The sequence below is a fragment of the Meleagris gallopavo genome, chromosome 1, assembly GCF_905368555.1.
Source record: "Meleagris gallopavo chromosome 1, MGAL_WU_HG_1.1, whole genome shotgun sequence".
NCBI lineage: Eukaryota > Metazoa > Chordata > Aves > Galliformes > Phasianidae > Meleagris > Meleagris gallopavo.
The window spans coordinates 180,019,262-180,035,703 of NC_139404.1; the positions used below are offsets into that span (position 1 = coordinate 180,019,262).

A 16,442-nucleotide genomic window follows, 5' to 3' on the forward strand; every position below is an offset into this window, starting at 1 on the left:
TCTTTCCTGAGTTTTCACCAAACAGTTGCATATCTAGTAAGGACAGGGAAAATGAATGATTCCTTGTCATGTAAGTGTTTTGGGTTTTATTATTTATTTTTTTTTAAACTTGGTTTTCAGTAGATATATTTCAGAACAATTTCTTTGTCATACAAGAACCTAAAATTGACTTCTCATCAGTTACATTTCATTGTCATGCTTCAACTGAAAGGGAAAACTAAATGGGTTTGACACATGTTAGACAGTTAAACTTCTTTTTTTCTGAAATTATCCAATAAATATAAATGCAACTAAATTAATTCTCTATGCCATGAAAACACCTTAATACGCATGATTTGCAAGGACAGTCAAGGGGAAGAAGAAAAAAAGATGCACGATCTCTGAGAGAATGGTCAGGCACTGGAATGGGCTGCCCAGGGAGGTGGTGGAGTCACCAGCTCTAGAGGTGTTCAAGGAACGTTTGGATTTTGTGTTGAGGGACATGGTTTAGTGAGAATTATTGGTGATGGGTGGATGGTAGGACTGGATGATTTTGTAGGTCTTTTCCAACCTTGGTGTTCCTGTGATACGATCTTCCACACCTTATTACAATGCTCACCTAATATTTTAAAATTAAAATGATTATTATACAGTAAATAATCATTTTTCCTTTTCAAGCATTTGTCTCAAAATGAAAAAATAATCCAGCAACAATGCTTCAAGGATTCAGATCTGCTCAACTGAATGAAGATTGCATACTGTATTTTAAGTGGAAAACAATATTTACCAAAATACGATACGCTGTTTTTTGCAAGTCTTATAAACTGGCAAGTCTTAGAAGCCACACCAGTATTTCCTAACAGCACATCAGGATATTTAGATGTAGAGATTCATGTATTTATCTAGCTGGAGAGTTGGACAAGACTATTTGTTTCTTCATGGTGTTTGATTTTGTACTAAGGAATCATAGAATAAGCTCAAAGATGCCACGGCATGCATGCTGCTACCCCATGGTTTTGGGAAGAAAACCATTACAGTACTTCAGATAAGATATTTTATGTTGCTTTAGGATTAATGTGAATTTAGCTCAACAACCTCAACCATTGATTTCTTTTCAAAAAAAATCAATGCAGTGCCAGTCAGTATCTACTGAGCTTTAGGTTAGTCCCTTCAATATCAAAGAATACTCAGATTTTAGTGCTATCAGGAATGCCAAATCTGAAACTAGCCCTAGTGTTAATACCTTACACTTTTTATTGCAAACTCCTCAGGCATCTGTTACTTCCTGAAATTTGGCAACCTTTGACACCGTTTAATGTATTGAAAAATTACAATTTCATGATGGACATATATATTTATCATCTTTTTTCTCCCAGACAAATAATGCTTTTATATTATTAAATCAAAAATTCAGAGGGATCTTTATTCCAATACTTTCACCTTCTTCATTTAAACATATAAAAATATCAAAACTATATTATCATTCCAGCAGATACAGTAGGTAACATTATTTTACCTCCAAAAGAGATTCCTCCAGCTTAGCTAGCTGTATCTTCTTTTCTTCTTCTTGTTGTAACAGCTTTGTCTTTTGCTCTTCCAAATCAGGCTTTTCATGCTGAATGGTTAAAGCCAAAAGCTAAAAAGAAAGATTATTTTACTTGGTAGGAAATGTTGGAATATTTCATTATATACATTAACTGCAACATAGCATTATACACATCAACTGTACAGCAGTGTGCAGTCTATACTTTTGAAAGCAAACTTCCAAGAGTTTCAAAGAAAAGAGAAACTTAGTGATTAATCTCTTGTAACTGAAGTCAGCGAGATAGTTTCTGTTTTCTTTATTGGACTTACTACTTATATCATAGAAACATAGAAAAGCCCGGGTTGAAAAGCACCACAATGATCATCTAGTGTCAACCCCCTGCTATGTGCAGGGTCACCAACCACCAGACCAGGCTGCCCAGAGCCACATCCAGCCTGGCCTTGAATGCCTCCAGGGATGGGGTATCCACAACCTCCTTGGGCAACCTGTTCCAGTGTGTCACCACCCTCTGAGTGAAAAACTTCCTCCTAATATCTAACCTAAACCTCCCCTGTCTCAGTTTAAAACCACTCCCCCTTGTCCTATCACTATCCACCCTCATAAACAGTAATTCCCCCTCCTGTTTATATGCTCCCTTCAAGTACTGGAAGGCCACAATGAGGTCTTCCTGGAGCCTTATCTTCTCCAAGCTAAACAAGCCCAGTTCCCACAACCTTTCCTCATAGGAGAGGTGCTCCAGCCCTCTGATCATCTTAATGGCTCTCCTCTGGACCCGCTCCTAGAGTGTATAAAAACAGGATTCTAAACCTTCAATGTAGTATCAACATTGATTTTACCAGTTCTATTTATGTGCTAGAAAATATCTCCACAACCATTAACACAATTGGTACCATGCAGCTTCTACCAGAAGCTAGAGGTACTTATGAATGTTAATTATCTATATATATATAAACATACATACATATTGTTTTCATTGACTACCTGTCCTCTTAAGCCACTTCCTGTTGTAGTAAAATTGACTTCCATAACAATAGAAGAAGCATCAGGTGGGATGAGGGGATTTGGGTTCCTTGTTGATAGAAAAAGACGGAATTCTTCATTATAATCTATCATTTTTTCACCTATTTGTATTGCATAGCGGGGTCCTGTAAATTAAAAATACTTATTACTTTCAGATAATTACAGAGTAAATGTAGGCATTTGTATTTTTGTATTATTCGTTACGACCAATAGATTAAAAGATAACATGAACAATTTATAAATGAATTTTATAAAGACTAATAAATAAAAACTGATGGAACATAACCTATTCTGCACTGTCAGACAGAAAAATGGAATAGTGTAGCATAGCATGTGAAAGTTACATGATGAAAATACTTAATTGACCAGGTTTGTTTAATTATTATTATCCAGTAATAAAGCATAAATGCTAAAAAAAAAAAAAAAAAAAAGTACTTAATGTAAACCTACTACAAACAAATATTTGAAATCTTCTGATGATGACGGGAGATAAAACCTTATAGAAGACACACTGGATAATTCTTTTTTTGTCTGAAAATCCTGTCATAATTTAATTTACTTTCCCACACAGGTGTACCACTCTATAAAATAATTTCAGCCATAAACATACACTGGCTAAATAAGAAGGTTCAATATTTTCTGAATGTGATACCAAAGCATTAGGCTATCTCTCATCTGTTACATTTCTTGTACAAGTTTGATGCTGCTGTATAATCATAATTGCATTAAATTATTATTTTCTGTGACACTGTTATGGAGAAAGAGTATAAAACTACAGATCCTTGAATATATAATTATTAGATGAAAAGAGAAATATTCCATTAAGAAATATCTCATAATTTTTTCTTATTGCAAAGCATTTCCTATAATCACAGGAGGAAATAAACCATTTAATTCCAGCTGTCACAGTTTCAATTTATATTTATACTGATACTTCTTTTACATTTCTTAGTATGCTTCTCATAGAATTACACTGTGTCTACAGCCTCTCACCATTCTCCTTCTATCAAATTGTCAATGGTTTACGGGCTGGTTTCCATTCCAGCCTTGTCAGAAAAGACTCTACCAGGCATGACTAGAGAAAGATTTTTGCCTCCTGATAATAAAAAAAGAAGGAAAAGTTCCAAAGTGAAAACTTCTCTTCCAGAGAATTTTCTAAAGTGGAACAGTTAGTTGCTTCTCTATTGGTAGCAGTAGGAGTGAAAGATGAGGAACGCTGCAAGTATAAATCTCTTGCTAAAAACACTGGTATAGATGAAAATCACCTATCAATTTTGCTTCTGTGCCAAGGATCAGAATAAATTGTAGGCTTATGTTGTAAAAATGTCAAGTTGAAAATGGAATCCGTACAAGGACAAAGTTACTGTAGCATATAAAGTCACATTTTTCCTAAATTCATTTCGTTCTGCACAGTGAAAAGATGTACAGTCATCACAAGCAAATGATGCAGACAAGTCCTCACTACCATCTCCACATTCTCACAAACAGGAGGTGTGCACTTGATAGTCAAGTGACTGAAATGACTCAAAAAGCCACCAGTTCTCCTTTTTCAAAAAGACCTTCCCAGTTTGAACTTGCACAGACCTACCAAAACCATGTGTTTGAAATTACCACCAGAAATTAACCTAAAATTTAAATTGTACAAGAGTTTATGGAAACATTTCATTCTAATTCCAGCTGAAAAAAAATTTAAATATTTCCCAGTATTTTTCAACTTAGCAAACAAGAGCATACCTCCAACATATTTCACATTTTAGCAGCACATTGAAGAGGAAAAAGCCAGGCAATACACAAGGTTTCAAAAAAAAAAAAAAAAAAAAAAAAAAAAAAAAAAAAAAAAGCAGGTTTTGTAAGATCTATACGGATCTATGGATCTAGCTTTCAAAAGCTTTGAACAAGCATTTTTAAAGACTTTAGTCACTTACCTTGGACAACAAGATCTCTTCTTAGCAATGGGTAAAGTACAGGTTCCATTCCATCCATTTCCTGTATAATAAGAGTTTTCCCAAACCTCACTGCCAGTTCAAGGGTCGTTAGGAAGTTGGTGTCCTGGGCAAATGAAATCAAGTTCCTCTGAGTAATGTTATTTTTAGAACTTTGATGATAGTCTTAAGAAGTAAACATTTTACTTTTTTTAAAACACTTTAGGAATGAATAGAAAGGCACTATACCAGAAATCTGAATCTATACATCAGTAGTAGAGCTATTCAATTCTATTACGAGCATCACATGGCAGCCAAAAGTGTATCATTTAAATGTGTTTTCTAGTAAAGGAATGATTCAGCTACTGACATACAATCAACGTATTTAACACGACTTGCAACCACAGACCTACCACAGGCCTTGTGTCAGGTCTGTCAGGTGTATCTGGAAGTTCTGACTAGTTACAGCATCACTAGGTAGCTACATTGACAAACTGAATCAAGACTTAAAGCCAGGATTCACATTCATCTTAAGATATCAAATCGTAGGCTTTTGTCTGCAGACATCTAAACATACACTTGGTTTTTAAGATTCCATTCCATCTCCATTCACTGGAAAATCCAAGACAATGCAAAATCCTAAGGGTAACAAAGCCAATCTGACTAATTAAGTATTTGGTTGCCATTATAGTACCATTTGAAAGCAAACAAAATGCCTGCATGTGGCTGGCAGGGATCTCTGTAAGACCTACCATTCATTTGACACAATACCCTGAGGCCAGATGCAGTCCAACAAGAGACTTTTAAATGGCACCATAAGCCTGCCAACATTTGTGCAAATGTAACAAGCCTATCTACCCATGTTAACTGACATGGTGTCTTAATCTTGAACTGGAATTTAACCTAATATTTCCAGTGTAGACAACACAACATAAAAATCCTAAGGAAGAAGCATATATGTACTCCTGAAATCCAAAGAAGAGCAACCGAGAACACAAAAAAGAAATCCCTTCCTTTTTAAAATATTTTTATCATCTCCCTCCTTCTTAGCAATACTACATTCTTGGAGAGGACACAAAAAGAGACAAGTTTCAAGAAGTAATACAATACAGTAGTAGTACAGTAATGTTGAGTCTCAGTTTTAAATCCTCTGATATTCTCCCAAAGTAAAAAAACTACCAGCACCAAGTAAGAATCACTGTTATCTAGAATTCTACAACAAATTACATGAAAATATGACCTGTTTATTGTTGACAGCCATCACAACACTTACTAAACTTCCCTATAAAGTCTGGAACTGAGTGTTCTCAAGAGGAACAGAATTGTAAGACCAGAAGAACAGAAGAAAATACTGAACCTGCTGGTTAACAACTTCCAAACGTGATTCCTTCAAATGTGTCTTCAACCATTCCGTAGCCCGGAATGAAGGGTCAATCAAAAATGGGCAAACTTTACTCTAAGGAAAAAAAAAAAAAAAAAAAAAATCAGAAAATCTGATTTAAGAATTGATTGAGGAAACTAAAAAAAAAAAAATCATCAAATTTAGCTTTTATTTCTCTACAGTGATATTAAGGATGTTTTACTATATACTCAATTTTACTATATTGTTACATTAACAATAATAACCTAATAAAAAATGAAATCACACAGTAGAAGGAGAACACTGTTATCTTTCTGTTCTTTTGAACAGTTTGATGACTGTCCAGTGGATGATACAACTAAAATATCATATTCATTACCAGTTTTAAAAGAATGCTGAAAAAGAGTGCACAAGAAAACAATTTGAGCTGAGGAACGGCTTGATAAAAGCTCTTTACACACAGTGAGACACATTTAACAAAAAAAAAAAAAAAAAAAAAAAAAGAAAGAAGAAAATTCAGTTACAATATTTAAGTACCTTTGAGAGTACAAAACCATATTTGTTGAAGAATTTTGTAATCAAAGTGAGAAAGGAATAGCTAGATCTAATATAAAGAGGATAAAGCAGAATTAAATTGGTGAAGAGGCTGTAACTGGTTTTTGAGAACCATCAATCATTCAAGCAAAGAATGAGTGGCAAATGTTAATTCTCCTCTCTTAAATGGCATTAAATCTTTATTTTCTAGCAGATGTAATAACCACATTATAACTACAGTATTGTATGAGTGCACAATTGCATAATGTACATTTATTGTCACATATTCATATGCAATTATGTTATAATAATGAATCATGAATATATTAATATGAGGGCTGCCCTGAAAGTAATGCCTTCTATTTTCTTACATTGACCCACAATGTAACGGTGCAAATGTTGGTGGTAGGGCAGTAAAGGCTGAACCTTCCCACCAATATTCCATTACATTTTGTTGCCGTGGGACAGATGGCAGCAGAGAGGCAGCAAGACAAAATGACGTCTGACATGGAAGTGCACATGAAGCAAAGATGTGGAACTGAATTCTTCCTTGTGGAAAAAACTGCATCTACTGACATTCATTGTTGCTTGCTTGACCAACAGGGGATGTGAGCACAGTGGTGTGCTTCAGCAGTGGTGACAGCAAGAATGGGTCAAGAATGTTGTAGTATAAATAAATAAATAAATAAATAGGAGGCACTACTTTCACAGTGACCTAAATATAATTTATTACAATTCCTTTCTCAGGTATTAGCTACTGTTCTTAAGTGAATGGCATTTTATATCCTATATCACATAGCTAATCTGATCAATGCTTAAGGATTTCACATCCAGGTCTTCTGAACAAGATCTGCATATTTCCTTTCCTGTTTTCAAAACAAAAGTAGTATTAGAACATGCCAAATGCACGTTTATAGGACATAATCTTCCATTTATGTTGTTGTTAATGATGACTAATAGACTGATAGAAGGTTTGATCTCTTGGACATCTGGAAGAAAATTGTAATACAGAAGAAGCATGTCCCTATGTCCCTCAACTGCCTTTTTTTTTTTTTTTTTTTTTTTCTCATTTTGAGTACCTAGAGATACATAAGTACTTGTTTCTCTTTGTTCTCTTTGCATGCTTTATGCTAATAAAACTATGAAAATGAAATTGTTTATAATTTCAGAAAGATACGACGAAATCTGCAGAAGCTGAAACACTTCCAATATTCAAAAATAAGTTTACCTGCAAGATAACAAGAGCATTTTCTATTGAAAGGTCATCTGAAGGTAAGCCTTCACTTTTCCAAACTAACTCCTCACTTTCTGTACACAGGAACCTCCGTAAATCAAACTCTGATAAAAGAAAAATTGTAGATCTCTGTTAATATTTATAGTCTGCACATTTTAAAGTCTTCACCACTTTCTATATAGTGGAGATTCTGTGAGGTTAAATATAAAAAAAAAAAAGTATTTATAATAATTAACAGAATAATTCCAATAGTCCATCACTATATACAGCTACATATTGAATAAGAATGAATACAGTCACTTTTCATTTGGGGACACCAAGACTTCCTTGATCAAGCCTAATTACACACAGATACACACGCGCGCGCGCGCACACACAAACAAATTACTTTCAAGGCCTGCTGATTTGGTCCATTCATCCAGTCTCATTTTCCTTTGATCCTCTGGAGCAGCAGAAAGATAAGTAATAAATGCAGCTGCTAACTGAGCTCTTTTAGGCAATGTGGCCAGTTCATCTCTTATCTCTGACACCTTTAAAGAAAAGAAATGTACAGAATGGATAGGTGTATTACATTAAAAAAAAAAAAATCCTATGTTAATATTTCTCATAAGTTATCGAATAGTCTGAATTAAATTTGGCTGCCATTAAGAATACAAGTGAGACAGTCACCCTCCTTGCATTTCACATAACTATATGTAGCTCACAGCAAAACATACTTGAAAATGTGGAAAAAACTTTTTTTTTTTTTTTTTTTTTAGCTCTGAGCTATAGCATGGACAGATATTTCTGAGAATTTGGATCCTAAAAAACTGAATCTTATGAACCCTTCAGTATGTCAATTACAAGCTACTGGATAAATCATATTAATTTAAGATAAAGAAAAAATATGTGCCCTTATAGTATCAGTTAGTCAATGTCACAATATAGACTCTGATACCAAACATTGTAGGTATTTATTTATATTTATTATAATCAGAAATGTGATTCACTGAAGACACACAAAATAAAATACATTTATCACATATCTTTGAACAATCTACCTGCACTTTGTAAGTACTGCCACATTTTTATTTAATCAAACTGATTTTTATTTAATCAAAATGATATTAAAAAAAGGTGCTCACAAAAGCAACATTTTACTACTTTCTCTTTACTTTAAAGGGAAATGAATACAGCTTTTTTACCCCTAAATTAAAAACTATCCTCAAAAGACTGAGTTCCTGGCTAATGTATCTGCTAGTTTGTTAGGTATAATATATCTACCTATCCCACACCATTAACAGCAAAGTAACTTTCTAAAGAGAGGGGTAACATACCAGAGTGAAGAACCATGAAGAGTCATTCTTAGAGGTCTTTACACTAAGGTTCAAATCTGCCCAGCCCTACTATTGCAGATTGAGTACCTGCAAAGCTACTTGCAAAGGAAAATCTTCCGTTTCTTTCCATTATACCCAACCCTAACTTCAGAATCACAGAATATCCTGAGTTGGAAGAGACCCATAAGGATAATCAAGTCCAACTTCTGGCTTTATACAGCACCACTCAAAAAAATCACACCACATGTCTGAGAGTCTTTTCCAGATGCTCTTGAATGCTGGCAAGCACAGTGCCATGACTACTTCCCTGCAGAGCCTGTTCCAGTGACTGACCACCTACCTGGTGAAGAATGTTTTCCTGATATCCACTTTCTGTACTGTGGCATCCAAAAGTGCACACAGAACTCAAAGTGAGGCTACATCAGTGCATTGTAGAGTGGGACAGACATTTCCTTTGACCAGTTGGCAATGCTGCACTTGATGTGCCTCAGTTTTAAAACTTTAAAATTATTTCTGATGAGAAATCAAACAAATGTATACTTAACAGACTGGCTTCTTATCTCATATCCTCAAAACAGTGCAAAGACTTTTCATAATATCAGCAATCAGAAGTATTTCATGAAAATTTTCACTAACCTGGGCGTTCCATCTTTTGTGTTCTCTATCAAGTTGACTAATCAGTACTTCTGCAGCTTTCAACGTATTCTGAGCTTTACTTAATTCTGCTTCAAGTTTGGCTGCTTCTGTTGTTCTACTCTGAAACCTGTAAAACAATTGTTTACAATTACTATCATGAACTACTAAAATTATGGACAGTTACTTCAAAGGTAGCTTAATTGACTGAAACTGTCATATTTATTATTCACGAAGAACACAATAGCAATTCTCTTTTATACCTTTTGTTTCTCATGACAGACGAGCCATTAACAAAATTAAGAAACGTATGAGACTGAAAAACACATCTGTAGTATACATATATAATATGTCTGAAAATCATTCCTTTCCATACTTATGCAGCATGACTTCATTTTAGTGGTTGATGTTAAGTTTTGCTCTGCACCTAGTCTAGCCAACAGCAACACCATGCTATGAATTTGTAATTCTTTTTGGTAAATTTTATCTATAAAAACTTTAAAGAAGAATTTTGCTAAGTTATAGCTTAACTTTTAAATTTACAGTTCAATACACAGTACTCTTATTTTGTGAACTATTGCAAAATAAGAATATGCCCAATAAAACAAAGTTTAGAAATTATTTTTTAATGTTTAACATCCATAAAATTTGAAGTCCTTATCCCCTGCCCTATCACTACACTCCCTGATACACAGTCTCTCCCCAGCTTTCTTGTAGGCCCTCTTTAAGTACTGGAAAGATTCTACAAGGCCTCCGTACAGCCTCTTCTTTTCTAGACTAACAAGTCTAGCTCTTACAAGAAGTCTTCTTAGACTTATACGGTGATATAAACACTCTTTATGTTTAACATCTGCTGTCTTCTACAACGAAGATTTCCAACTCGGTCATTCATTAGTGAGAAGGTACTCGAAGGAGCATTTCATCTGATCAGTGAGATGAAAAGCATGCTAATAGTATCTATTAACTACTACTGATTGTATATATAGTGGAATTATGGTTTCAAATGAGGTCCAAGTCTCATAGCACAGGGAGTTACTCTTGGTCACGTTAATTTCATTATTAATACTGTTCATCAATGTTTTTATTTATCTCTTGAAATAAACAAAACCAACATACTTATCTTTCAGTTCGGATACTTTTTGACCAACAGAGTTCAGAAGATCTTCCAACTTCCGTTTTCTGCCTTCAGTTTTCTTGAGATTACTAAAAAATGTAACACTTATTTTAAGATAATGGATCCAAAGGAAAAAAATTAGTCAGTGTAACATAAAAATAATTCATATGGAGACAGTCCAGAGACAATTCCTTCTTGTGATCTGTATCAGCAAAAATTCACTTTCACATTTAAAATTTTTTAATGTTTCTCACCATCTCACCATCTCACGTATCTTTAAAAATGCAGAACAAATGCATCACATTGAAGTGTATTTTTCGAGATCAAATAAAATTCTTCCAATATGTTATTTTAAGATCTAGCAAAACAACAAGTATAGATTCCTTGGATTATGGGTAGTCATAAAACCATTTCATATCATTGTGATTATAAGGAGAAACTCATAATGCTTGGTATATGCCTAAAACAAGAGGAATCACACTTTCTATATAATTGCATGAGTTAATCACCAACAGAATACATTTTATGCGTATCTGTGATGTTCACTGCTCCTAGACATATTTCAACAGAGACTGATAACCGGTGACTGGCAGAAAGATATCTAAAGCATAGCTTCCAGAAAAACAAAATTACATTTTTTTTTCTTACATACTGACACAATTTTACTTAAAGACATAATTCTGCCTCAGCATGAGACAGAGATACTTAATAAGAATACTTTATAATGAGCTATAGTTTCTTATTTCTTCTTTTCTTAACAGTCTTCAAGTTCTCTTAAGTTTCTTCTGACATCACTGGAATTAAGCATGCTTATTTTATAACAGTGTCTAACTTACGCTTCCAAGACTGCCTTTTCTTTTTCCAAAGGTTGAATTCGTTCCAGAACATGGGAATACTGGACATTAGCAGTTACCCAAGCAGCCAATGGAGCAGCTGCAGCACTGGCTCGTTTAGCATTCTAAAAAAAAAATAATAATAATAAAATAAAAATCACTAACAGTTACAAGAAAATCCTCAAAATATAATGCAAATGAGAGAAATACAGGATAAGTTAACTGCAACAGATTTGCCAGTTGTCAAATTTACCAATTAGCCAACTTCTCTAATTAAATGTTATTTTCATATTGTTACTAAGAGTTTATATTGTAGGTAACCAAAGAAAATAAAGGATTTACAACTATGAAGCTCCATAGGCGTTCTATGAAGTTCTAAATGAATTTAAGAATCATCATTCTGTTCCTTTCCAGAAAATCACAAATTTCCCTTTAAAACTAACAAACTAGTATCTAAGAATTCTACTAGCTACTGCCAAATTAGGTCTTAAAGATCACTAATGTATTTAATAATCATTAGCTCCCTTTTTTTAATTACATGTAATGTTGACTCTTATAATCATGCGAGTTTTTTTGTTGTTGGTTTTATTTGGTTATTTTTTATTTATTTTATGTAACAGCACCACAAATTACTTTAGGATCAAAAGATGTTCTGTTTCTTGAAAGAAGTTCTTCAACGCTCTCTCGTATTTCTTTTGGAATGTTACGGGCATCAAAGGTTGCAATGTCCTCCTTCACTCCTCTTTTGGCCAAGAAACTGTAAAAAAAATAAAGAAAGAGAATACAAATGTTAGAAGTTATTTCCATATGAAAATAAAGAATTCCACACACACATCATTCCTGAAGATAGCAGAAAACATTTCATATTGTAAATTATTGTCTTCAGGTCAGATCTGAAATAAAATCCTCACCTCTTCATGCTCACCCATGATGTATCAAAAATCCCCATAAGCCGCAAGACTCCTTCTAGGATGTCTCTGATTATGTCAGGGGGCATCCGAAGGGACCGAATTTCTGACAATGACTCTGGTTTTATATTTCCAACTGCCAATTTAGCTTCATTAACCAGGGGCTTAGAACATAAAAACATAATCAAAATAGATATGAGAATATTAGAAACTGAAAATTTGCCATTTTGGCTTTCATGTATCTTCCTCCTTTCAGAATTAAACACTTTATTGCCTAAACAGCCACTACTGATGTGTATTCATATGCATAATTTACTAAGAAAACAACTACTTTAAGTGATCAGTGTGTTTCCATAGAAAACCAGACATTACTATCTTGACATTCTCTAACTCTCCAGTCAGTATTACAATTTATAAACTTCATGCAGATAATAGTATTGATCATATTTGCTCTTTCACTTCTTCTAAGTTTGCTGTGATATAGGCATGTTTTAATAATGATGTTAATTGCTATTTATTTAGGCTTAAGGATGTCTATGTAATAAAGTTATGAAGAAACAGAGGTCATAAAAGTTTTCTTTCTTCAGTTGCTAAACAAGTCCAGAAAGACATCATCCATACTGACAAAGCAGAAAAAAAAAAGAAAAAAAAAAAGAGGAAACAAAGAATTGTTAAAGGTTGAAGGTTGTGCACACTTTGCACATCTTGTATATTTATTAGTGACCACAGAAAAGGTGTTAACTTAAGCTTGTATTTCTACATGACTTCCAAAGCAAGAAAAATACAGACTATAAAAGAAATGACTCAAGACATACCTCCTCCTCCCAGAAATGATGCTTAAAGGCTGTGAAGTATCTCAAACAAAGCAGTATGCTATATCGCTATCAGGATACACAGCTTTCAGAATTAAGCAGTAACTGGAAATCATCTCATTAAACTATTTCACAGAATCACAGAATCACAGAATAGCCAGAGTTGGAAGGGACCTCAAGGATCATGAAGGATCCTCAAGGATCTCCAACCCCCCTGCCACATGCAGGGCCACCAACTTTCCCATTTAATACTAAACCAGGCTGCCCAGGGCCTCATCCAATCTGGCCTTCCCTCCAGCTTATAGTACAACTCTGTTCCAGTTTCATCAAGGAATACTGTAGTTGGTCTGTAGAAGTTATTAGTAACTAAAAAATATTCCACAAAGTCCGTGGAACTCAGATGTAAACCATGACAGCACAGAAATAGAAACTAGAAGGTGGATGTTATCTGAAAAGCCTTTCTGCAATGAAGACCAAACAGAATACAGATTCAATGCCCAAATGTCAACCTAAATCTGGGAAACAGAATTAACTGCTTTCTAACACAATAAGGTTTTAATATTTACACAATTTAAAGAAAAATTAAGAAATAATAGGATAAATTCTACAAAAACACTTTGCGTGGCAGAACCCTCAGTAAGCCAAATCACAGCACAAAACACAGTTTTTCCTTAGTAGTTTTTACCTGAACTTCCTTCAGTTCATCCTCAATTTTTCTTTTTCTTTCTTCTATTTCTGCAGCTTCTTCTGCTATTCTTTGTTTTATTTTTTCCATCTCTGTTTTTTGCTCACTAGCACTCTGTAAAGAAGAACACCTTTCATTTTCAAGTTTACATCAATTTTATTTTAAGGTCATTTATCTCTTATAGTCTTCATTATAATATAATTTGTCGTTGACAACAAACACAACAAAAAAACCTTTCATACTAGAGGTCGTTTTTAAAAAAATACATAAGCATTAGTCTTAAGTTTATATTCATGTAATTATATGACTAAGCATCTTTTTATATTATTGTGTCTCTTTCCCTTTGTTTGGTGTATCACAGACAAGCTCAGTATCTCTGTTTTCTATGCTCATTATAAACTTTTCTCTCTTTTCCTATGACTGATACTCCCTTCTGCATGAAGATGTCAGACCTCCTTGAAAAGGACAAGGCTGACAGCTGACAGCTTCTAACATATTTCATACACTTGAAAGCAGTATCTCCCTACTTTTGACTTTGTGAAATGCGAGCTGCTCACATTTCTATTTCTTTCATGTCAGCACTGAAACTCACCTTTTCAATGATTCTAAAATATACAGTTGTGTTTAAATTACAACCTATTATCCTAAAAATACTTTTACCTGTAAAGCTGCACCCACCTCTCTAACAACTTAAACACAGTACATAAGGTGAATGGCTTCACATTTTTTTTTCCAGAGTTTTTATTCTGCCTACCACAGAGTGGTCATCTCCTGAGCACTTTAATACAACAATAAATAGGTGACATATAAAATTACAGTAAGACACTCAACACTAGGTGAAGTTAATGGAAAATGCAGGAACTATGAAAAACAGTCACAAAACAAATAATGGAGGATAAATGCAGAAAATAAGTGTATAATATTCTAGGCTCAATTCATCTAAAAGATCCAAGATAACAAAGGCCAGAGTTTATATTTTTATATATTTCCCAGTATACAACACATTTTTATAACCAGCAATTGTTGAGCTGAGTTGAACCTGTAGGAAAAATAGAAGTGTAGAAGCAGAGAAAATCTTAATAATCTTTCTGAGTAATTAAGCTAAGCTGTAGTTCATTGTGTCACTGAAGTCCATAAAAGCATGTCACTCAAATCTATAAAATATTAACTACATAAAACTGGCTCAGATATTTTGTGGAAATGTATGAGTACTGTCTGATGGCTCTGAATAAGAAAACTTTAAAGTTCAGCTGTAGGTCAAAAGCCTTGCTCAGAAAGAAGATAGAAAGGGTCTATGCATTACAATCCTCTCTCTTACATAAACTGGAACATTTGAAGTGACATTAAAATGTTAGAGGGCACCTGCACTTTATGCTAATCTAAATCAGAGTTCTATCATAATCTTTCTGATATTCACAGACTCAACATGTTTCCTTTTTTTTTTGACCTACTCTTTGCCCTTGTCCTACAATGTAATACATGTTGCTTTGGTAGCAGTTAACTACTGGACAATAGCAGGCACAGATTTAAAAGATTAATCAAGGGAAAATGATACAAAAATTCTTTGAAGCCAGCAATGAATATATTAAGCCAATGATAATTATTCAAATACAATATACAGTAAGGAGATAGACACTAAAAATACAAAAAAAAATTGCTAATATCAAGTGGGCTTATAGAAATGGAAAGTAATGCAGCACAGTAGCTGCACAGTGAACTAAATGCTCTGAAAGAACATGTATCTACATCTGCATAGAGAAAATCTCTCTTCTTTGAGATTATTTATTTAAGCTCTTTTCAGACTGATCAGACTAGCACAGTGCTAAAACAAACAGTGCAATGAAAGCAGATTCGTTATAATTTATCCCATAGTAACGATTTCTACAGAGATCTATGTTCTGACCAGTTATTTTATTTAACTGAGAAAATACTACTATCAATTTAGATAATGAACTCCTAGGAAAACTTACAGACTAACCTGAAGTAGTAAATGCTAAATGCTACTCTGGTACCAAAGTGGTTCTGATCTCTTCCTAATCAGTTCAGACATGGTTTAAGTTACTAAATCCTCTGTTCTGCAACAAATTTATTCAAGTCCCAAGACTCGCATGTTTCCTTAGGCAACTTCTTGTAAAATCATCAGGCTTAGCACTCCTTGAAAACAACACGACGTACAGGCAGCCATGGAGTTTTTGTCTTTTTTTTTTTTTTCCCCTCCATTTTTGATATGATCATTACAGTACCTGCATAGATATTGTAATTTCCTGAAGGGCGGCATCAGCTTCATCCTGCTTAGTTTTGAGTAAAATGCTTTGTTCTCCAGCTTTTTTGTTCAGTTCATCCACAAGTGCTTTAGCTTCATTGAGCTTTGAAACACCTGCCTAAAAAAGTTTGTAAGAAGCAATTGTTCAGCATGGAATTTTATATAGATTTAAATGGAGATTGGTTACAAACAGTACACGTAGACTAACAGTGATGCAGACTAATATTATTCATTTTTAATTTATTAAAATAAAATGCATGTTTCTTAGCACTTCCCTGTAGAT

At 34.0% G+C, this 16,442-nt stretch overlaps 1 protein-coding gene across 2 annotated transcripts in view; it reads right to left on the reverse strand.

The window, feature by feature from the left end:
• DYNC2H1 (dynein cytoplasmic 2 heavy chain 1) overlaps positions 1-16,442 on the reverse strand; it is a 139,270-nt gene that overhangs the window by 71,164 nt on the left and 51,664 nt on the right. For both annotated transcript variants that reach the window (XM_085216292.1, XM_010729080.3), the window contains 13 exons: positions 16,140-16,277; positions 13,897-14,010; positions 12,403-12,563; positions 12,125-12,248; positions 11,495-11,616; positions 10,661-10,747; positions 9,548-9,674; positions 7,984-8,125; positions 7,590-7,699; positions 5,825-5,923; positions 4,471-4,594; positions 2,507-2,670; positions 1,496-1,615 (listed from right to left, as the gene is read on the reverse strand). In XM_085216292.1, coding sequence (XP_085072418.1) covers positions 1,496-1,615; positions 2,507-2,670; positions 4,471-4,594; positions 5,825-5,923; positions 7,590-7,699; positions 7,984-8,125; positions 9,548-9,674; positions 10,661-10,747; positions 11,495-11,616; positions 12,125-12,248; positions 12,403-12,563; positions 13,897-14,010; positions 16,140-16,277 — 1,632 coding nt within the window. The remainder of the gene's footprint in view (positions 1-1,495; positions 1,616-2,506; positions 2,671-4,470; positions 4,595-5,824; positions 5,924-7,589; positions 7,700-7,983; positions 8,126-9,547; positions 9,675-10,660; positions 10,748-11,494; positions 11,617-12,124; positions 12,249-12,402; positions 12,564-13,896; positions 14,011-16,139; positions 16,278-16,442) is intronic.